This window comes from Hydra vulgaris, chromosome 09 (assembly GCF_038396675.1).
Source record: "Hydra vulgaris chromosome 09, alternate assembly HydraT2T_AEP".
NCBI lineage: Eukaryota > Metazoa > Cnidaria > Hydrozoa > Anthoathecata > Hydridae > Hydra > Hydra vulgaris.
In genome coordinates, this window is record NC_088928.1 from 50,381,487 (window position 1) to 50,404,739 (window position 23,253).

Here is a 23,253-nt window from a genome sequence, read left to right on the forward strand (position 1 = left end):
TCATACCACAGTAACAAAGAACAAGAAGACTTGGACTAAAAATTTGGTGAGATTTCAAGAGTCACACAGAAGAAGAGGAAGCGTGGCTGTAGAAGAACATTCACTCGATGAAAAATCCAGAATACCACTTCAATTGCAGATCGTAGGAAGATACCAGTTTCTCGGAGCATATGTTAAAGGAAGAAAAGAACGAATAGACCAAATTTCTAAGGAAATTACAAAATTGTGGGACAATAAACTGAATTTTCCACGTGTGTCTGATCAAGTGATAAGAGCAAAGCTTATGAAGGTGCTGAAGGTCTATGATGAATGTGTCAAGCGTGGAAAATATGATGTTCTCAATGCATTATTTGACATCACGAAAGTGAATGGCCAGTGGTTATCCTCGGAAGATAAACGTCTATACCACCTACAAAAAGAAAGTAAAGGACAGGTGGGGTACTCAACAGGACAAGTGGCAAGTAAAGAAACCATTCACCCTTCCAAGAGAAGGAAAGTCCAGTCTGGAACAGCAATACCTTCCACATCACAAGTCCTGTCTACCACAGACAGTGGTACTGAATCTGAAAACTGCAAAAGTAAGAGTGAAGATGATGAAGACGACGACGGTGATAAAGACGATGATGAGGACACTCAGAAAAAAACTAGAAAGCACTACAAAAGTAAATTTGCTGTAAGTATGGTTACATCAAGTGGAGTTTCCACAAAGAAAGCTGCTAAAATATGCAATGTATTATCACAACAAGGTATTGATATTCCAACTCCAAGTCAATCAGCAATTTACAAGTCCATATTCAAAGAGGCAGGTAAATTAAAAAAAGAAATGATACAACAACTTAAAATGGAACAGTGGTCCTTACACTTTGACGGCAAACGAATAGATGATAAGGAATATCAGGTAGTTGTACTTCAGAATGAAAGAACTGACGTGAAACTTGATGCACTGCGTTTAAAAGATGGCAAAGCTGAAACTGTTGCTGAAAAAATTGCCAAACTTATTGATGAATACAATTTGTGGAATTCAATTAAGATAATCATTACTGATACAACAAACGTCAATACTGGGAAGAGAAATGGAGTTGCTGTGAAGTTGCAACGTATGTTTAAGTTAAAGGGTGTCACAATACCACAATTTATCGGTTGTCAGCATCACGTACTAGACAGGATTCTCCGTCTGGTGATGGACGAAGAACTTGGGGGTGATACCAAATCTCCAAACATTGAATACCCATTTGTGTCTGAACTGTTGAATAAGTATGATGAACTGAAGGATAAGTTTGTGAATGGAACTGTAGAAATTCTTGATAAATCAGGGTGGAGAGACGATATGAAGTTTTTGTACCATTTAACAAGAGTGTTTAGGTTCTATGAAGAACAAAGAAACTTCCCTCTGATTCACTTTCAGAACATTCCTAATATGAGCAATGCCAGATGGAACTCAAGAGCCATTCTTGCCATTCTGGCGTTCATTCTTATGCCTGAAGCGAGAAAGAATTTGGAGAAGGTTTGCAGGTTCATTTCATATGAGTGGGCAGAACATTGGTTTAGTAGTCAAAAGTACAATGACAATGACTTCAAGAATTTATCTGATGTATTGAAGCCTTACAAAAAGGCATTGCAGTCATTCAAAAATCACTGGAAGAAAGAGCCATCCGTCATCGACATACCACGAAGTAATCAGATAGCTGAACGTGCAATCAAGGTGATGCAAGACCTGTATGCTTCCTGCAGAAAGAAAGACAAACTGCAACTTCGATTCATTCTAAGTAATAAGCGCTAGACTCTTTATGAGACGTGAGCATCATGTGACCCATGTACTAAACACAGTAGGCCTATAGACACAGACAGTTATGTATATTGTTGTACTAGACGCTTTGATACTGTTAATTTTGTAATACTTGTATAATTATATATCACATAATGTTTTTTGTTATATCACAGTACATGTTGCATAAATAAATAAAATAACAACAGGAGTATGACTCTTACAACATCTTCAGCCTTTAATATTCATTTACTGTACAAAAGTGTACCTATTGAAAATTCGATTTTTTGGTTTTGGGGTGACCTTTTTTCAAAATATGTCAAAATGAAACATCTATTCGTTCTTTTTACATAAAAGTTCATTGAATTACGATACAGGCCTAGTAGGTTGCAAAAAAGTCATATCCCTAATATATATATATATATATATATATATATATATATATATATATATATATATATATATATATATATATATATATATATATATAAATATATATATATATATATATATATATATATATATATATATATATATATATATATATATATATATGTGGTAGTGGTGTTGTGGTAGGGCACTCACTTCGTAAGCTAGAGGTTCCAAGTTTGATCCCCACCAAGTCCCTGATAGTACCGCGCTCAACTTAATTCTCTGTACAGCAGCCTTGTTCATCAAGGTTTGTATTTTGGAGTTATAGTGTTGAAAGAGGGTTATAACCGCAATTAAGTAGCCCCCTTGTCTGTAGTGGCCTTCTTGGCCTTGGGTAGGTGAATTAACATTATATATATATATATATACATATTTTTAGAAATATAAATGCATATATTAGAGATTTGGCGATTCCAAAATTGTAAATTCCAATTCTTAATGGTTATTAAATATGTGGTAATTAAAAATGCATTGTTAATTTAGTACTTATACAGACTTTCTTAGTGAAAAAACTGCCAATGATTCTATAGGTACAGGTGGTTAATAACTTAATAAATAATGTAATAGTGGTACCCAGAATGCAAGTTGTATAGAACTTATTAATACACTTTTGTGACTTGAGAGTAGAGGTTATTTTAAGGACTCTGCTACTTCCTCTCCCATTGTGCAGTGCGGAGTGTAAATTTAAAGTAATAAAAGATGTTTGGTTCATACCCCTACTATATTTAAAGTACAATAAAAATACAGAAGGCATTACAATACTTACTGCAGAATTTGTGCTGATCAGTTGTTTATATAATTACCAGACAGCACTTAGAGCAGGTGTGTTACATTTTTGATTTTCAGCAACTGTTAATTCAAGATCCTCATCTATGTCCAAGTTGTTTAACTTGTCAATTAATAAGGTAACAGCTTGCTGAGCTCTTGTCTTGCTCCTCAAAATCTTGTTTTTAAATCTGGGATTTAGTATTATTGCAAATGCTTATATGGGTTATAATATCTCCCAGTTCTTATAAGATCGATACAAAGATTCACACAGTGCTTCTTTGAAACTTCTATAGTCCTTGATGTTGATTGTTGACATATTAGTTGCATTTATTATTGGGATAACTTCTGACGTGGTCACATTTGATGCGTTATGTCTTCAAAAATATTTAGCACAGAAATTAATTTCTCAAGTAGTCCCCAAGACTCAAGAGATTCATTCATAAATTTTGCAAGATTGGCTGCATTTTGAGACTTGTGTGGGTAAGGCACTCAGTCCAGACAATAGTGAATTTGTTTCAAATCACCATGAGGAAGTGTGCTGTTAGACTCATGTAGTCAACATTATCTGTGAAGCTCCACATGTCAGTAGTTATACTAACATGATTAACTTTCATTGCCAAGAAACAAATTTTATGTTACTTTCTGATAAATATTGGGAATTTCAATAGACAAGAAATATTTTATGTTTGGTATTGTATACCTTGGCTCCAAAAACTGAAGTAACTTTTTGAAACCAGGGTTCTCTACATTATTAACAGGTTGGTTATCAGTGCATATCATTCCAGTATTAAGCCTTGTAATTTTTATTGTCCATGATTCTGTAGATGTAAGGGGCCTGGTCTTTGCAAACACTTGGTGTTTTGTCAGTTGATTATAAGATAAAGATCTAGGCCTAATTTTTCCAGAAATGAGTGCTGAAAAGATCTTCTTGTGTTGGTTTCCTCATCTTCAGACCTAAGCATTGAACTTGTAAATATGGATGCGAGTGCAGTAAATGGAGGTTCCTTAGGCGAGGTCATAAGACTTTAGAAAGTACAGTTAGAACTAGACCTATAAGATGAGCCTGCATTAGAACTATCTTCGCATACATTAGAGTCGACAACACTATCATCACATCTTGTTTCTTATTTTCCATATCAGATTTATGAAAAGCTTTTAAATGCTTTAGCATTTTCAATGTTGTGTATGACTGAGAAGTTCTGCCACTGCCTCTGGATATTCTACCACCACCTCTGGATGACTGTTTTGCAAAAGTTGCATAGTTAGTGTCATTTACTTTGATTGTAAAATACTTTGATAATAAAATAACTTTGCTTTTCTTTTGTTTCAACATCGTTATTTATCAATAAATATATGAATATATTCTGAAATAAAAATAACATTTTTAACTATAAAATAATTATTACAACAATAATAATGAAAACAATGACAATTATTATTATAATAGCATTAATAATAATTTTAAAAGCAAATACAAAAAATATTTATTATGGGTGTTAACGCACATTTTGAGGTTAAAATATCAATAAATTTTGTGACAGGTATTTTTATATTTGTATTTTGTGTAAATACAACACTTAATTTTGTTAAGGTTTTTGTTCAAAGTTACTTAACTTCTTAACCAAACTACTTAACATTGATGGTAAATGATTAAGGGAAGTTTTAATGTAAAATGAATATAAGATAAAGTGTTGAAAAAACAATATACTTTGTTAGTCACTGCTCAAGAGAGTATTTATAAAAGAAATAAAGTCGTTAAAGCGCAAAAATAAAAATTTTAAAAGAATCAGAATTGTTTATTTCTTTAAAAAGGAGGAGAATTGCGATCTTTCCATTCCTTGAGAATCGGTGGAATCAGAATCGACCCACCTCTAATATATATATATATATATATATATATATATATATATATATATATATATATATATATATATATATATATATATATATATATATATATATATATATTTAATATTTTGAAAAGTTCTCTCTTATTCCTTATAGCAAAGCAAAAATTAAATCTTTTGATTAACAAATTTTACTTAAAATAAAAATTCAATTTTTTTAAGTAATTTAAAAAGCTGTCTAATATTTAAAAGAAATTAATAAATTGAATGGTTATGTTATGTAATATTAAGTTAAATTGTAGAAACTGATTGTTTGATCAGTTTCTACAGTAAAAAATAATACTACAGAATTCAAAAAGTTATGTTTTAATCTATTTTATGTTATCATTTTTAAAAAGATTGTAGCTTTGTATTTATTTTAAAGTATTTTTTTTAAACAAAACATGTTTTTACTTTGAGGTTATTAATTTTTTTCCAAAATTATTTTTAAAAGCTTTGTAAATTTTTTGTATTTGTAAATCCACTCCACAAATTATTATATTTTAAATATTATTTTCAAATCTTTTTTTTTTTTTTTTGTTACATCTAACATTAGTTTGACAATTACACTATCTAACACAATTTTTGTTCTTGGATTTAAAGTGTTATATTTCAATTCCTTATGCCCAAAGACTGTGGAGAAATAACTACATTAGGCACGTATTTGATGATATGTAACAAGAAAAGTTTCATATTTTGGGTTATTTGATCTGAAACAACAATTGCATATTATATATACAAAGACTGTAAAAGAAAGCTTCAGAAATGGCAACGAAGATACAAACTCTAATCTTAACTTTAAATAACTTTAGGAATTCTTGGAGGTACTAAAAAGATCTCGGAGTTACTAAAAAGATCTCAGAGGTACTAAAAAGACCTTGGAGGTACTAAAAAGATCTTGGAGGTACTAAAAAGATCTTGGAGGTACTAAAAAGATCTTGGAGGTACTAAAAAGGTGTCAACTTTTTGTAAAAATTAGTTACAAATTGTTTGATGAGGCCTTACTTGATGTGCTGTGAGATGAACTGACTATTATTTTTAGACAGTTCATAAAGTGCCGTTTATTTTGGTTACATTTGATGCCAATAGCCTTAAAAAGACCAGCAACATTGTTTCAGCAAAACAACCCATCTTTCTAAAAATATTTGAAAATGTTTGGTGATGCTTTCTCTGATCTATGACTTGTGTATTTTTATCCAACAAATTGTTTGAGCTTTGATAAAAGTTCTTTCAATTTTAAACTGTTCTTTAACTGTAGTATCTTCCTTGTAATTGGACTTGTGGCTTTTTTCTGGAAATCCCTATCCCTTTAAAGGGCAGTTGGAACAGGCAGTTAGCGGCTATGCTTTACTAAGCCAATGGACAAATGATTGTCTGTATAAATAATTTAAGGTGCATTTATGCCAGAAAGACATTTTGTGGGATTGATAATGTAGCAGTTATATGAGCTGTTCAATGATTGTCACCAAATTCATGGGTTGGCAAACTTTATAGGTGTTTTTTGTCCCCTGTAACATAGGACATCTGTAACATAGGACACTAATTATTTTAATTTAAATGCAAGGAAGTTTTTTCCAAAATTTAATACGAAGTATAAGGTATGTGTGGATACTTTAAAACACTACAAAAATGCTCTATAAGGCTCTGGAAGTTTCTTAAAAGTAGTTTCTTGAAATTTCTTGAATATTTTGGAAAATTTTGGACGCCGTAAAACTACTGATTTAGGACCCCTTTCTCTTTGTACGCACTTGTATGCTTTCCATGGCGATCCCCCTTCCCCTTCACACGCGCACACTTCTGCATACACACGCATTCAAAACATTAGTTTTTAAAGTTTTGCATGCAAAAGTTGGATAATGTACCATTTCTGTACATAACATAATATTGATTTTTTAAACTTGTGAAGTTCAATGCTTTTGTTAAAACAAAAAATCCAGTTTTAGGAAGGATAGAAAATGAGAGATAGTTAAACCAAGTACATACTCGCTGTCTTTAACACCTCCTCCACCTGTCTTTAACACTTTGTACATAATCATACGTTTCTGAGTAATCCAGCTCCCCCATACCTGGGTAAGTAGTTATGAAAGACCCTTTATCTCACACAATGTGGAATGACAGTTATTTATTTATTTGTTTTGCTAAAACAAATTATGAAATTACACTTGGAACTCAAGGACAAAAAAATTTAAATTTGTTACATAGTGTTATGCAAGAATACTATTATTAACAGTAATAGCTGTATGCTTTATATTTTGTATATTAAATATATATTTTTTAGTTCAACAACAACATGGCCACTTAATATGCCAGATTCAGCATTGAATGAAACACAAGGTTGGCATTTTGTACGTCTACAACAAAACGGACCAAATGCTAGTGGACAGACACATTACTTGTCGGTGTCTGGTTTTGAACTTTATGGAAAAGTTACTGGTGTGCTGGAGCAATTACATGACATTAATGGTAGAAAAAACTTGTTACAAAATTTTATAACAATGAAATGTATAAAATGTTTGCTTTTCGAAAGATAGAACAATTTTAAAATATCCATTTATAGTAAAATTAACTTTAGTTTTTTGGCATTTAAGAGTGAACTGCTTTTTTAAATAAATGAACAAAAGTAAAAAATTTTAGTCTTTATAACTATTATGCGAATTTATTTTTTTGAATGAATTTTTGATCATTAGTTTTCTATTTTAGTTTATGTGAGAAAAACCAAAAGTTAACTTTTTCAGAAAGTTTTGTTTCTTTTCCATATTCTTTTTGACTTATAATAACAATTACAATAACTTATTAAGATCTAGTTATTTTTAAACTTCAATGTCTTTAATGTTTGAAAAAATCTATAGTAAATATTAATCCATATTAAAATCCATAGTAAAAAATACATAGTAAATATAACTTATTTATTCAACATACATTTTTTTAGTTTTACCTAATGTATAAAAAAATAAATTATATTTTTTAAAATTAATGTTTTTTAATCAAAAAAATATCACTTTTTAAATTACGTTTACCTTAATTATCTCTTTAATTATCTTTAATTTAAAAGATGCCATAAAATTACTTTAAAAATTACTAATCTTTATTAAAAATTAAATGAACAGATTTGCTAATATTTAAATCAAAATTAGAATTAAAATAATAGTAAACACGTTTATTAAATGTTTTTTATTCAAGTAGTTATTTGAATACAAGATGTAAAACTATATTGTTAATTTTACAAATATTACCCAATTTAATATATGTAAATATATTATGTAATGTATTAAAACATTAATAACTAATAATATTAAATTTAATCAAATATAGTTAGTAAATGTTTGAAATACTTTACCCAATTTTCAATAATTATTTGCAAATAGTGTGGTTAAATTCTTAAGTAAAATAGTTTTCTTATCATAACTAAAGTTACATGGTTACGCCCACTGGTAAATTCATGTATTCAAAGAAATGCCTTTAAATCAATACCTTATCTTCAGATAAAACTAAACAAGATAAACACAAATGATTAAAATAATGATTAAGATAAACTCAAATGATTAAAATAATGATTAAAAAGCATCGTTGCGGCACCGGTTTTAACTAGGGAAGAAGAAGGTGGGCAGTAATCTCAAGAATATCACACCCACCCAACGTTGCTGAAAAAAAAAGTGGTATCCCCAAATAAACTCTGGGTTCCTCACTGTGTATGTATGCATGAACATGATGGAAAAGCTAAATTTGAAACAAAACTTGATCAAAAACTGAAAAAAAAAAGGAGTAGAACAATTAAATAGTTTTTAAAGTTTATTATGTTTTAAAAAAACTTTATATTACATTTTCCTAGTAAAACTACATTAGACAAACATGCCTAACTAATCAAAACGATGCATTTTTGATAAGATATGATTGTATTTTTTTAATATACCATACCACAACAAGTGGTAAAAATGCAGACTGATTTTCAAAAACAATTACTTCCTCAGTTTTTAAGGTAAAGATTAAATAAAAAATTTTATTAAATAATGTTTCTTTTTTTTTTAAGTTTAATTATGTTTATTTTTAACTAGTTTGTTTCTTGGGATATATCCAAATGATTTTTTTTTTACTGAAAATATGAAAATATCATATCAAGGTCAATTTTTAACTCAGTTTTGTTGTTCACAGCAATTATTGGTCACGGTTTTGGCATAATGAGATTAGGCTAGGTCCAGCTAAAATACATAATTGCCATCAGCAGGATGAGCATTGATGAACAGCACTAATCTTTGCTTGATACAGTCCATTTTGTAGATGGCTGCTGAGAAGAAAAAATGGTTTGAAAATACCTTTGCCTTAGGTAGCTCGACAGATAAGCATTTTGGGTTTGAACTTGCACTTTTTGCAATATTTGACGCAAATATTGCAAAAAGTGCAAAATGTTATATTACCTTTTAATTTAATTTTGTTTTTATTGATATTTTTTATAATTATTATTTTTATATTAATATATTATTATTTTTATATTTGACTTTATATTAATAACACTTGTCTACTATATAAAACTTCATCATATAAATGCTTCACTACATTCTTATATTTTCACATTAATTTTCTCTCAAAAAGATTATAACAACTGTTGTAATTTTGTTTTGTAAATTTACTGTGATGTTATTATTACATTAGTAACTTTACTGTGATGTATTTGTAAATTTGTATCATTTGTAAGAAAGTTATATTGCAAGAATTTTTTATGCTGTCCTATCCTTAGCATACCTAAAGATTTTGGGTTCTTTCTGACTCTGTTTTATTTATTACTCAAAAAAGGCTTTTTTATATACAGTAGAATAATTTGCATATTGATACTTTCAAAAGTTTTAAGGTATAAACTCGCAGCTAATAAATTAACCCCTGAATAAATATCATTATTTAAAATAACATTTATATTTTATCAAAATCAATAAAAGTATAGTTTTTAGCTAAGAGATAAAAGCTGAACATAATAAAGCCTCAAGTTCTTAATGTTGTATGAAAGAACAACACACAATAGATCCTTTTTGGATGTTTCTTTATGGAAATGATTTTCAGTTTATATTTGAAAAACTCACCGAATCTTGAGTGAATTGTTTCTGTCTGTTCACTGTAAGTTCTCAGTCCATAGCCATGCTTTCTACAGAACTCCTTTACATTGCAAAATAATATATGCATCTTGTTACTCTTTGTTTTTATATCTAGAGCAATGAAAAAATAAAGAAAGTTAACTATCGCTTTTTCCGAATCCATATCTTAATTTCCAAATCCACTGAGTATCTTATTAAAGCATGAGTAAGCCCCTTTATCAAATGCATCTAAGGCGTCACAAAATCTAATCAGATCTTTAGAAAGAGCATCTTTAAGCTTGTTTGTTAATTTAATCAATCTCTTACACTGGTTTCATTCAAACTCTCCACCGTGAAGTTTTTGTCTGACAAACTGCATGTTTCTAAGGTCAATACCTTTGAAAAATATAACACTGTTGTCAAAATTCTCCTGAATATGTAAGGTTAATACTAAGAATAATACCTAATCAACAGGCATTTCCTATGTTTGTTATCCACTTGAATTTCTCTGCATCTTTTACGAGAACAGCAGGCTGCATAATAAAAATCCAAGTTTCTAATTTATAGAAATCAAGGTCTACAGCTGAAAAGTATTCCTAATTTTTCTCCTGCTCCTTAGTTCAGGGAGTTTTCAGTCATCTGAAAAAGGTTTTTGAACCAAAAACCTTTGTACGAGTGACCTCCTAATAAAGTGATGGATTAAAAGCACTGATTATATATATTTATATTTTTTTCGGCAGTTTCTCTAGAACTCTTTGTCTTTCTTCATGTTTAGTACTTTTTTTCTTCATTGGTTTTTTCTACTTTGCAGATATTGCTATCACAGATATTCTTACCTCTGGATGTAGAGAACTACTCCTGAAACTGCAAGTGGATATATTTGAAGAGAACAGGAGTAGTTGCTTCATAGAGCTTTCTATGTAGTAATGATATTTAAAAGTAATGATGTTCCATTATTACTATTTAATATGTAGTAATAATGGAATATGCGATACTATTGCAAGTATTGCATATTCCATTAGCAAAAGCACAGATTGTTATAATTTGGTAAAACTAATGTTTTCATAAGTTTCAAAGCTGTTACTAAAAGTGTTCTTTCTGCTTTTTGATTCCATATACATTTATGAAAGCATCAAAGTGTGTGTGTTTTTGTTTTGTTTTTTGTTTTGTTTTTTTAAACATCTTCCCTTCCAACAAGGCTGCAAGCAGCCACTAATTAAAGTTGGAAGTTACTGAAAGAGAAAATATGAAGATTGTAGAGCAAGATAACGATTGACAGACGACTTAAAAGATTGCAAATTATATGAGTCAGGAAAGCAAGATGAAGGAAGCGAATTCCAAAGAGCTGATGTTTGAGGAAAAAAACTAGACGAATAAGCGTTTTTGGAGCACTTAGGAACAGTCACAGAAAAAAGATGACAATTAATTAAATGGCGAGTAACACGAGAATGAATTATAGTAGATGGCACAAGAGACGCTAGCTCTCTAGAGCAGTGCCCATTATAGTATTTGTAGAAAAGAGAAAGAGAAGCAACATTATGACGATGTGATAATGGTTGGAGGTTGGCTGCAAGAGCAGGTCCAACTATGTTTACAACGCGTTTTTGCACCTTGTCTAAAAGAGAAAGGGCATCATTAGAGGATCCGCCCCAGATATGGCAACAATATTCCATACAAGGCCGGATTTGAGATTTATAGAGATAGAGAATAGAATCCGAAGTAAGAAAGTGACGAGCTCGATAAAGAGATGCAACCTTAACAGATGCTAATTTTGCAACTGATTTGATATATGGTTTCCAAGAAAGATTGGAAGTAAGAGTTAATCCTAGAAGATGAAGAGTAGGTGACTCATCGAGTACATCACCGTTCATAAATATAGGAAGATCTAAATTATTGCGATAATGATTGGCTGAAAAAAATTGAGTTTTATCTGAATTAAAGTTCACCAGCCACTGGGAGCCCCATGCTGTAGCAGAAGTGAGATCCTTTTCAAGCTCAAATGCCCCCTCCAGGCAATCAGAGGGTGTTGGTTTTTTATCACGACAAGAATAAATGGTAGTGTCATCAGCAAACAATGCCACCTTAGACGAGAGAATATCTGGAAGATCGTTAATGTAAATTAAAAAGAGTATAGGGCCAAGGATAGAACCTTGAGGAACCACTGAAGTTACTGAATAAGAAAAAGAATGTTGTCCATCGAGGACAACTTTTATGCTACGATTGGAAAAGAAGGATTCAATGATCTTAAAGATGTTGCCGGATACACCATAAGAAGAAAGCTTATGAAGAAGACCAGCATGCCAAACTTTATCAAAAGCTTTTGAAATGTCGAGAGCAATGGCCTTAACCTCTCCACCTTCATCTAATGCACGATAAAACCTGTCAGTTATTACTGTTAGCAAATCAGCTGTAGAACGAGAAGATCGAAATCCATATTGATGGTCAGAAAGTAAGTTATTAGATTCAAGATGAGAAATTAAGTGTTTGTTAATTAAAGATTCAAAAACCTTGCTTATGATAGGAAGAAGACTTATGGGACGGTAGTTAGACGAATCAGATCGCTCTCCAGAATTTTTGAAGATAGGGATAACAGATGCCGCTTTCCAGCAGGCTGGAAAGCAAGACTCTGATAAGCACTTGTTGAATAGTTTTGAGAGTACAGACGACAGCTCCGGAGAACACTTCTGCAAGACAATAACAGGTATGTTGTCCGGGCCACAAGCTGTAGAAGAGTCTAGGCAGGAAATCACTTTAGATACAGAAGCTGGAGTGATATGAATGTCAAGCCATGGATCAACCTCTTTGTTGGCAATATCAGGTAAAACGCAACTAGTGGAATCAAGAGATGATATTGATGAAAAGTTTTTAGCAAACAATTCAGCTTTGTCTTTAGGTGAGGTGACAAAGTCTGAACCATACAAGAGAGGTGGAATTATAGATTTGCCCTTATTATTGATATTATTAAAGATTCTCCAGAAGTCACGAGAGCCTAATTTTTGAGATGAGGTACGAGATTTCATAACCTGAGAATAGCGGGTTTTGGCGTTAGACAAAACCTTTTTACAATTGTTTTTAGCAGTAATAAACAGACGCCTGTTTTCTAGAGAATTGTTTTGCTGATAAATATGGAAGTAACGGTTTCGATTGGCAATCGCAGCAGCACAGTGTGAAGAAAACCATGGAGGAGAGTGAGGCTTGACTTGGAATCGTCGAGAGGGAATAAAAGATTCCATGCCAGCCTGAATCCACGAAGTTATGTAAGAAGCACATTTGTCGACAGGAAGACGAAAGATTTCTACCCAAGGGCCATCACGAAGAAAATCACGGAAAGAATCCCAGTCAGCTTTACTGTAGTTGTAAGAGGTTCGATAATAGGGAGATTCAGGTGATAAAGAAGAATGAGATATTAGTTTTGTTTAGATATTGTTTTAGATATTAGATATTGTTACTGCAAAATTTTAATGTCACACTAAATTATGCTCTTTATTTAACTTTTAGCTGGATTGAGAAGCATTCTTTTATAATACATAAAGTTTATACTTATTAGCATTTATATAACACTTAGTTATTTAGTATATAATGTATTATGTGGCACACAAATATAAATATATAGTGTAATACACAAGTATACTTTATAATATAACTTTTATTATATAATACAATATTATAAATTATATATTCATTATATAATATAATTAACTTATATAATATAAATAGATTATATAATATCTATTGTTTCATAATAAGGAACTAATAATTAAACTAAGTATCTATTATAATTAATTTTTATAAATTTACAATTAGTTTAAAATATTAATATTTAATATAAATTTTGAAAGGCTTTTAGCTTATACCGCTATTTAGTTTATTTTGCCTGTTCGTAGTTTTATTATACCGGTTCATAGCTTTATTTTACTGGTTTTAAGAAATTAAAAAAAATTTTTTGTATTTAAATAGATTTTTTTATCCAATTTAAAGTTATTTAATTATTTATTTTAAAAAAAAAAAGAAAAAAAAAAGCACTCTTAGTTGCTGGGACACCCTTTTCAAATTTTGTGAAATTCAGCCATATGCATTTTTTTTAAACATAAACACTGTTGTGGGGAGGTGTTATTAATAATTGAGTAGGCTAAAAAAGGGGTAAAAAGAAACTAAATTCAGTTAAGATCATTTGTTCACTCTAAATCTAAAATTTTTTATGCAGAAACATTTTAATTTAGTTCAGTTTAAATTAGGTCAATTTGCAATTTGTCAACTTGCACTTAAGTTGTCAAGCTTTATAAGCTGTCAAACATTATAAGTTTTGTTTAAATGTTTATATTTTATTAACATTTTTATTGTTTTTAATTTTAGTTTCATCTCATCGAGAAGATTTTCATAAGAAAAATAGAACTTTGCCATTAAGTCGCAATACATCACTTGGGAATAAGGAAAGATCTGATTGGAAGTCACTTAGGCAACGCTCTTGTTTAAAGACTAAAGCAAACAAAAAAGATTCTGGTAATTTTTCAAAATTGTTATTTTTTTAAAATTAACATACAGTTAAAGAATTTCTCGCATATCAAAAGTAGCTAAAATTTAACTTTTTCTAAAGCACTTAAAGTGCTTAAGAAAAAACTTAAACTTTTTCTAAAGCACTTAAAGATGATTAGTACCCCTTTTATTATCTTGTTGTGTGATGTACAGTGAAAGACACAGAAACAACACTTTTCATTAGCAGATTATGTGTGATGTACAGTGAAAGACACAGAAACAACACTTTTCATTAGCAGATTATGTGTGATGTACAGTGAAAGACACAGAAACAACACTTTTCATTAGCAGATTATGTGTGATGTACAGTGAAAGACACAGAAATAACACTTTTCATTAGCAGATTATTGGAGTTTTTCTGAGCAAAATAATAAGCGAAAAGTGAACTTTTCATCCATATTGTCCTCAAAATTTTTGCAAAATTTGCAAAAAGCCTTTTTAAGATACATTGTGAGTAGTACTTTCTAAGGTTGTGGTTTCTCTTTTTTATCCTCAAATGTTATTTTATTCTTTTTTCATGGCGTAGTGTATAAAATCACTCTTTAGTTTTGTCATGTTTAATTTGAGGCTCTCATTTTTAACACTATTTTTATTGTTATGCCAGTTTCTTTGTTATGCCAGTTTCTTTGTTATGTTTATCTTTCTGCTTGACTATTTATTCTTTTGTTTTATTTTTGGAATTTATTGTTATTATTGTTTTTAAAGTTTATAAGGTTTCATTTATCTATGCTCTTTTGTAGCTCTGCCATCCAGAGTACAAAACTTTTTCTCTTTCTTGTCTCTCTTCATTCTTCTTCTAACATTGTTTTCAATTTATTCATTTTTGATTTTTGTTTTCTTTTACCTGCTAACATCTGTTTTATCTTAGGGCTCTTCAATCTAAAGGAGCCAAAAAGGATTTATAAACATAAATAATTGACTTATGTGCATAGTTCAAGGAAAAATTCTAATGCAAAAAAATCTTCCCTGAAACTCTTAGAATTAATCATTAGTAAACATTTTCAAACTGATAACATAAATTTAATGTTCAAGACTTTATTGAGTCAAACTAGTTAACTTTACCAGGTTTTCAATAATTTTTTGTCTTCAAAACCATGTACATACTAGAAACTACACCAAAACGCCAAATATACCAAAAAGAAAAATCTAAATTCTTTTTCAAATTTGTTTCATGAAATAGAGGCCAACAAAATAAAAAAGTTGGATATATTACATTGCAAACTATAAATTAATGTAAAAATGCTAAAAAGATTGATTGAACTGTGAAGCATTTGTTAAAACTTTTTATCTTTGTGAGAAATCTATGATTAACTTTTGATTTAATGACTGTAAAGTATCAAGTGAGCCAAATTAAATCATTTTAAAACTTTCAAGGCAAAATTGTGATGTAACATATACATGCTAAATTTCAAACATTTGCTAGCCTGGAGGGTAATTTCTTAAATACTTGAAATAACTTTTTTAAATGGAAGGTAAATTTAGTTTATAATTTAGTTTATTAAATTATCAAGTAGAAAGTTTTTTTTTCAAATTAAAAAAAAGATTTATTAAGATTAATCATTAATTTACTAATAAGTTCCTTATGCATTAATTATTGTTATTTTTTAAAATGGGACACATTTACACATACACATTTGCCAGACTATAAAATAAGGCAGAATTTCCTAATGTGATAATTTAAATTAAATCTAAAATATCAAAGGTGCATGTATCTACTTGAACTGTTTCCTTGATCTAAATTTGAATATGAAAAATTCATTTCAAGATTGACATTTTTCAAGAATACCCCCTTTCTAGTAATGTTAAGACTTATAGTTTATGAATTTGTTAATTACTCTTATAATGCTTGCATGAGATGTTTTTATTTTAGATTGGGTTGATGTTTGCTGGGCAGAAAATTTCACATCTAAAACAAATTTAGAGAATAATTTTAATGTTAAAGTTGTAGATATTTCTGATCCGCATGTACAAGTTGCAATGCTGGAAGCAGAGAAGAGACATAAAAATGAAAGTAACAAATATAGACAAACAACATTGGATAGTGCTTTGCGGCAAGTAGTAATGTCATTTGGTAAACATTCATTGAATGAAAATCAATCAGCTGGAAAAAATAGCAATTCAAACAGAAATGAAGATCAAAAACAAGTAGGTTCTCGTCTAGACATTGCCAACTTGCAGTTTTTAATGGCTGTTGAGGACTTGCTTGATTCATCTTCTTCAGATGTTGTTGCAAATGCATTAGTAGAAGCTGCATGTCTGCGTGTTGATCAGCTTAAAACAGCTATTAAACCTTTTCGAAATAACTTATATTCATCTAAAGGCCGACCTACTCCAACCGCTGAAGGTTCCAGGGAAAGTTCATTGCCTGATACTGGTGTTAACACTCCTTCACCAAATACTCCTCCTAATGGAAAAATAACAGATCCTATCGCAGCAGATTCTGTAGTAGAAAATCAGGAATCACTTTCACAAAGAAAAGATGTGCTGAAAGAAGAATTCAATTCTTCTTCAAGTGATTGTCTAGCTCAAATAAAAAAGATCTCTTCATCCATTTCAGATGTTTTTGATTCAATGCGCTTAAGTGATCCTTCTGAAACTGGTATCGGTGATGGGTTTGTTAATGAACAGCCTGTTGGTTCATTTTCTGTTGCTGAGAATAATTTTTTAAATGGAAATCAGCATATTCCAGAATCAAGTGCTCTGGATCTTTTAAGTGAAACTAATGATGTTAATTCTGATACTGATGAAGATGAAGAAATTGGTGAACAGGCAGAAAATGATGACGACGAAGAGTTTGAAAAAGAGGAAAATCAAAATGCGGTGGAAGATCAGAATGAGTACAATAGCTGTGACAGTGAAATTATATCTGAAATAAAAAGTGATGAAATTGTTAACAAAAACCCACGCCAAACAGATGCAGAAAAGAGCCTTACAGATGAGATGTACAACGAAACCATAAGGTCAGCTTTAAAGTTATTGTCTGGTGAGTTAACAAATGAAAGCAATAATAGGATAGCAGATTTGATGAACAATATTGCTAAAGACAGGCAAGATAAGAACAATACTCAATCAACTGATTGTACAACTCGAGAAAGTGAACTTCAAATTGATGATATTAAAGAGAGCAAAAAAGTTGAACCAGAAAATGTAAGTCTTAATGAAAATGAAAATAAAAAAACTGTTTTAGAAATAAAAGCAAAACCAAAAAATGCTCTCAATTCAAAATCCGCAGCTAAAGAAATTTCAGAAAAAACACAAGAAGATGAGGACAATGAGCTTTATACTTTAGAAGAAATGTTGCAAGAACACTCTGATAAACTTAAAAAAATAGAAAGTAAAAATCTACAAAGTAATGTGAAGAAAGATGAACAGGAAGGCAATGAACAAGAAAGAAATGATATGTAAGTTTTAAAAATACTGTAGTATAAAAATTTCTACTTTTTATTCAATCTTTTGGAAAAAAACTTTTCTTCTCTTTTTAAATGTAGAATTTTATTATGAACTATAAATCAAATATTGGTTTATTGAAAAATGTATTTTTTCAATGAACCTATAATTGACTTATAAATCATAATAAAACTCTACATTTATATATTGAATAATGTATTTTTTTAATAAACAACAAAGTGAACCAACCTTTAATAATACCTTTAATTTATAAAAGCAATAGTGAACCAACAGTATTGAAAAATAACTATTGTGTTATTTTAATAGCGAAAGTATGGAGGTGGATGATGATAATGAGGAAGATGAAGATTTTGATGAAGATGACATTGAAAATGAGGATGATCAAGATGAGGTGTATGAGCCATTGAATGTAAGCAAGGTTTTTTAAATTTAAGTATTAGATATTCTATATCAATGTTACGTTTTTTGTCATCTCTGCTTAGGCTTATTCATTAATTTAGCATTGCATTTTTACTATTTTTTATCTTTTTCTACTTTATGATTAAAATTTAAATGATTAACATTTGAACCTTTATAATTAACATTTATGTGCTATAACCAATGTTTTTGTTTTATTTTGAATGTTCTATTTATAGTTTGCTTTCATATAAGTTTTTATAGCTTTATAGTTTTAAAAATTTTACCTAATATTTTTATCCTATATATACTTTTTAACAAGGGTGGGCGATTAGAGCGTCATTATGATCATCAACGTCGTATTTGGGACAATGATCTTGTTATTAAGTGTCACCATAATGCATTAGTTCCTGCATTTGATCCACGACCTGGTAGAGTCAATGTGCAACAAACTCAAGATATACAAATTCCTGATAATGGTAAATTTTGAATTTTTATCTAATATTGAAAAAAATACTGTTTAATATATTTTAACATCTTTTTATATTAAATGTTTTGAGTAAGCATGCTTGATGCAAGTCTCATTTTTTACTTTTCCCTTTTTTTAACAGAAGAGTTTAAAAAGTGTTCATTAAGCAACTGTTCTAACATCAGACTGTTCCTTCGAGGTTTTTCTGCAGCAGGTGGTCAAGAAATTGAAATTCCTCTTGACAATCCTGAAGCTACTGTTTTTTCATATTTGCAGACTTTGGTGTTACATGGAGTCACAGGAGCAAATGTTACTGATAAACTAAGGAAAGTGTGGGAACCAATATATACGTAAGTAATTTTTTTTCTTTTTTACTTTTAATTTTTAAATGATGTTTTTTAACTTTCTTTTTATTCCAGAATAATATACAAATCAACAGAAAACAATTTAACAGATGATTGTATAGAAAAAGATAAAAAAGAAACTGTAAGATTTTTTTAATCATTTTTTTTTTCTTTTCTTTTCTTCTCGCTTTTCCATTGACCTTCAGTATTAGGGCTGTACTTGCTGTAATTTTCATTGTTGTGTTTAGTTTTCATTTTTAAAAAGTTCTAATTTTTTTGAGTGTAATTTTAAAACTTTTCTTGTTAAAAATGTTTTTTAAATAGCACCAACTTATTTTTTTTACTAAAAGCATTGCTTGTGTCATCTGTGATTCTGTTTAATAAGTGAAACTAAGATCATCACTTTATTTAAACAACAGTGAAAAACATGGGACCAACCTCATTTTATAACTAAGCAGTTATAAATGCTATGCTATTGTTTACTATTTATATTCTAGTGTCTTTACTCATCAAATATAAAATGGACAGTTGACTATGTAAAAGAAAACATTGGAAGCTTAGAGTTACCTAAAAGTGATGTTATAAATTATTTACAACAAAATGGTACCAATGAGTTCTTAAAAAAATGGAAACTTGTAGGAAGTGCAAGAGTGTGTAGAAGACAACGAAATTGTGCAGCACTATTTTCTGCTTATAAGGTAGTTTTTTTTTCAATTTCTTTTTATTTAAAGTTGTTTATTTTTTATAGGAATAGATTTGCTAGAATCTATTCATAGAGTTATTCTTTGTATACTCAATACTTAACCTTTGTATACCTAATTTTAATCTTTATATACTTAATGCTTAACTTTGTAACCTAATGGTTAATTTTTGTATACCTAATGCTTAACATTTGTATACCTAATAGTCAATCGTTGTATACCTAATGCTTAACCTTTGTATACTTAATACTTAATCTTTGTATATGTAATGCTTAATCTTTGTATGCTTAGAGTTCTGGTATACTCATTACTTGATTTTTTGATTATTTAGGACTATGCTAAATTTAAACATCAAGAAGAACTTGAAAGTTTGGATACAGAAAATAAATCATTAAAAATTGAAAAACCTGCTCAAAAATCAATTGATGATCTTGCTTCAATCCATCATATTCTTGATGTAATTAAATCAATGTTTCGACTTTCAGAGGAATTTATCGGTAAATTAATTAATCTTTTTTTTTTTCATTAAGTTTTAAAAACTACTCTTGGTTAAATAAGATTTTAAGACAAAATGATTTTTATCTATGTGTTTTATCTTTCAGATAATGAGTCTGGTTATGCAGTGGCTGATGATTATCTCTCTAAGAAGCTTACAAATAAGTTGATGCAACAAATTCAGGTAAAAAAAAGTTTTATTGATGAGCTATTGTTGTCTGCTGTTCTTTTTTGATTACAATTAACCATCATTTTTTTACATAGGATCCAATTGCTTTAACAACAGGCTCTTTTCCACTGTGGTGTGAATATCTAGTAATTAATTACCCCATGTTATTTCCATTTGAAACGAGAAAATTATTCTTTAGGGCAACAGCGTTTGGTTGTTCAAGGTTAGTTCAAAGTAAATTTTTATAAATAATCTATTAGATAATGCTTGTTTTTGCTATAGGTCTTAAATGTGTACTTCATTTACTTAATTTTCTAAAGCTATGAAAATTAGAAATTTATAGGTTATAGTAACATTTAAAATGTAATCCAGTATATTAATGGTTATTATCTTTGATTTGTAAAGACTCCAATAGTCACATGCTTGGCCTGGGCAAATACTTATATGATAGCCATATTCTTTGTGTATATTTTATATATTTACTCATACTATGTATACTTACTTGGGCATATACTATATGTATACTTACATATTAGTTTCTTACTTATTGCAAATTACTCTTTTATGTGCTTATGTTTAGCATCACTCAAGAACTTCTCTTCACAGTTCTCTTTGTTATTTATTGTTCTGTTTTTCTGCACTCTTTTTGATGCTTTTTCTAATCAAGTTTGGGTGTACATTACTGACCCTGCTGGCACTAAAGCTCATAACTTCTGTATTTCTCAATCTCTTACTCAGATAATCAGCTTTGTGACTCGTTTTCCAGACAACTCTATTTGCTTACCTTCTCATTCCTTGATTTGTGTTTTGTGTCTGACCATAGTTTGTGTTCAGTTTCTTCTTGTCCTACTTTGGGTGGTTCGAATCATACTATGATCTCATTAAAACTTTTAGCTCATACATCTGCAGACCTTATCAATTTTTACTGCTACTTTAATGTTAACTGGATAATGTTTGGGATTAACCTTTTGTGATTTTCTTTGTGACGGTCTTAAGATGAATGTGTTTTGTTTCCGGTAATTGTCTCTCCTGTTTCATCTCCTGGATTCAAGCAGACATGGAAACTTTTATTTCTTCTAATCAGTTTTAAGTCAAGCTTCATCATGGTTTTCAACTTCTTGTGCTAAACTTCTAATCTGAGTTGTTTCTTTTTCTTTTTTTTTCCAACATCAACTCTCTTGAAAATTTTATCTTTTTTTTTATCATTGCAAGATATATTGCAAGAATTCAATCCAAAATGGTCTGATACTAAGCTCCATTGTTTCCAGTTTACTATATCTCTATTTTATCTCAGGTGTTAGGTTCTAGAGACTTTTGCAAAATCTTCAACACTGTTATCAACAAATGAAAATCTAATATTCTATCTCTAATTCACAGGTCTGATCATATTACACTTCAGGTCTGATCATATTACCCTTACAACCCTAAGACAGAAATTTTTGCAAAGAACTTTTCCTTTAATTCATTTGCTTGAATCTAATGATCACTTTCTTCATGTCATCCCAGAGAAACAAGTTAATCCATTCTTAGATATCCAAATTACTCCTTTTTCTGTTGCTTAAGTTATTTTTCACTTTGGAATGTTGTCTGGACTGGAGGTCTAAACTATTTCAACCATAGTCTTACAAAATTCCTATCCATAACCACGACCCACTATAATTACATAGCCGGGTTTGCAGATTTTTAAGGCAAAAAATAAGTTTTTTTATTGCTTTAAAATATGCATGTTTTATGGGTTTTATTATAAATTTACTTATGCAAAACTTATTAATATTAATACTTTTTAATTAGGTTTTAGTTATTGTGTTATAATAATACAATATACATTACAATAAGAATATAAATATTATATTTTATTTAGTTATATAATCTAAATTAAATTTCTAATATTAGGGTTGAATTTTAATAATTTTCTTGTTGCTCTTGAGATGTTTAATCTGCTTTATAAAGTAAGAAATAATTTTAAATTTCTTCTTAATTTAAAAGACTTCTTAATTTTTACAATGTCAAACAAGTGTAGGAGTAAATACAAAAGCAAAACATCAAATACAAAAAAAAAATTCTTAAAAGTTGACTTTCAGAAACTTATGATAAAGAAAATAATGTTTTTTCTTTTCTGGATGCTTATTTATGATCTTGAACCAATACCAACTATTTATTCGGACAATGCAAAACAAAAAGTTCCACCTCTGTTATTATCTGCTCTAGGTCAAAAAAATCACCTACTAGATCCTACCACATCTAGATGTATATACACTGCAGGCTAAAAGTTTCCGGACACTTGGATTTTGTTTAATTTTTTAATTAAAACTCCCATAATTATTTCAAAAAAATTCAAATATCATATTTATTTTATAAAAGATACATATAGTTACTATTTAGGAAAAAAAAAAGATGTTTTTGAGGACACCATTATCCTCTTGTTCCTTTATATAGTTCTTACATAATTTTGAGGTGTGTTTAGGGTCATTGTCCTGCATAAAAACAAAACCACGACCAATAGTTCTTAAGTCAGAAGGTATAGCATTGTTTTCTAGAATTGTTTTATATTGTTCTTTTTTCATAATACCCTCAATTTTAACTAGGTCACCTACACCAGCTGAAGAAAAACATCCCCATACCATAACTGAACCACCACCATGCTTGATTGTTGGCACTAAACACGCTGGAATCATTTTTTCTTTTGTTGTTCTTCTGATATAAATTCTACATCTTTGCCCAAACAGTTTAAATTTGAACTCATCGGTCCATAGTACTTTTCCCCAGTCTTCTTCTGTCCAATTTTGGTGGTCTATAGCCCATTGTAACTTTTTCTTTTTATTTCCAA

General features: G+C 29.7%; 1 protein-coding gene across 2 annotated transcripts in view; it reads left to right on the forward strand.

Annotated features, from left to right (window-relative positions):
• Nucleotides 1–23,253, forward strand: part of LOC101239940 (E3 ubiquitin-protein ligase HECTD1) — a 72,311-nt gene that overhangs the window by 42,754 nt on the left and 6,304 nt on the right. For both annotated transcript variants that reach the window (XM_065805991.1, XM_065805992.1), the window contains exons 21-31: nucleotides 7,130–7,314; nucleotides 14,265–14,411; nucleotides 16,315–17,845; nucleotides 18,159–18,261; nucleotides 18,571–18,727; nucleotides 18,860–19,067; nucleotides 19,137–19,203; nucleotides 19,559–19,759; nucleotides 20,094–20,259; nucleotides 20,365–20,441; nucleotides 20,522–20,649. In XM_065805991.1, the coding sequence (XP_065662063.1) occupies nucleotides 7,130–7,314; nucleotides 14,265–14,411; nucleotides 16,315–17,845; nucleotides 18,159–18,261; nucleotides 18,571–18,727; nucleotides 18,860–19,067; nucleotides 19,137–19,203; nucleotides 19,559–19,759; nucleotides 20,094–20,259; nucleotides 20,365–20,441; nucleotides 20,522–20,649 (2,970 nt within the window). The remainder of the gene's footprint in view (nucleotides 1–7,129; nucleotides 7,315–14,264; nucleotides 14,412–16,314; nucleotides 17,846–18,158; nucleotides 18,262–18,570; nucleotides 18,728–18,859; nucleotides 19,068–19,136; nucleotides 19,204–19,558; nucleotides 19,760–20,093; nucleotides 20,260–20,364; nucleotides 20,442–20,521; nucleotides 20,650–23,253) is intronic.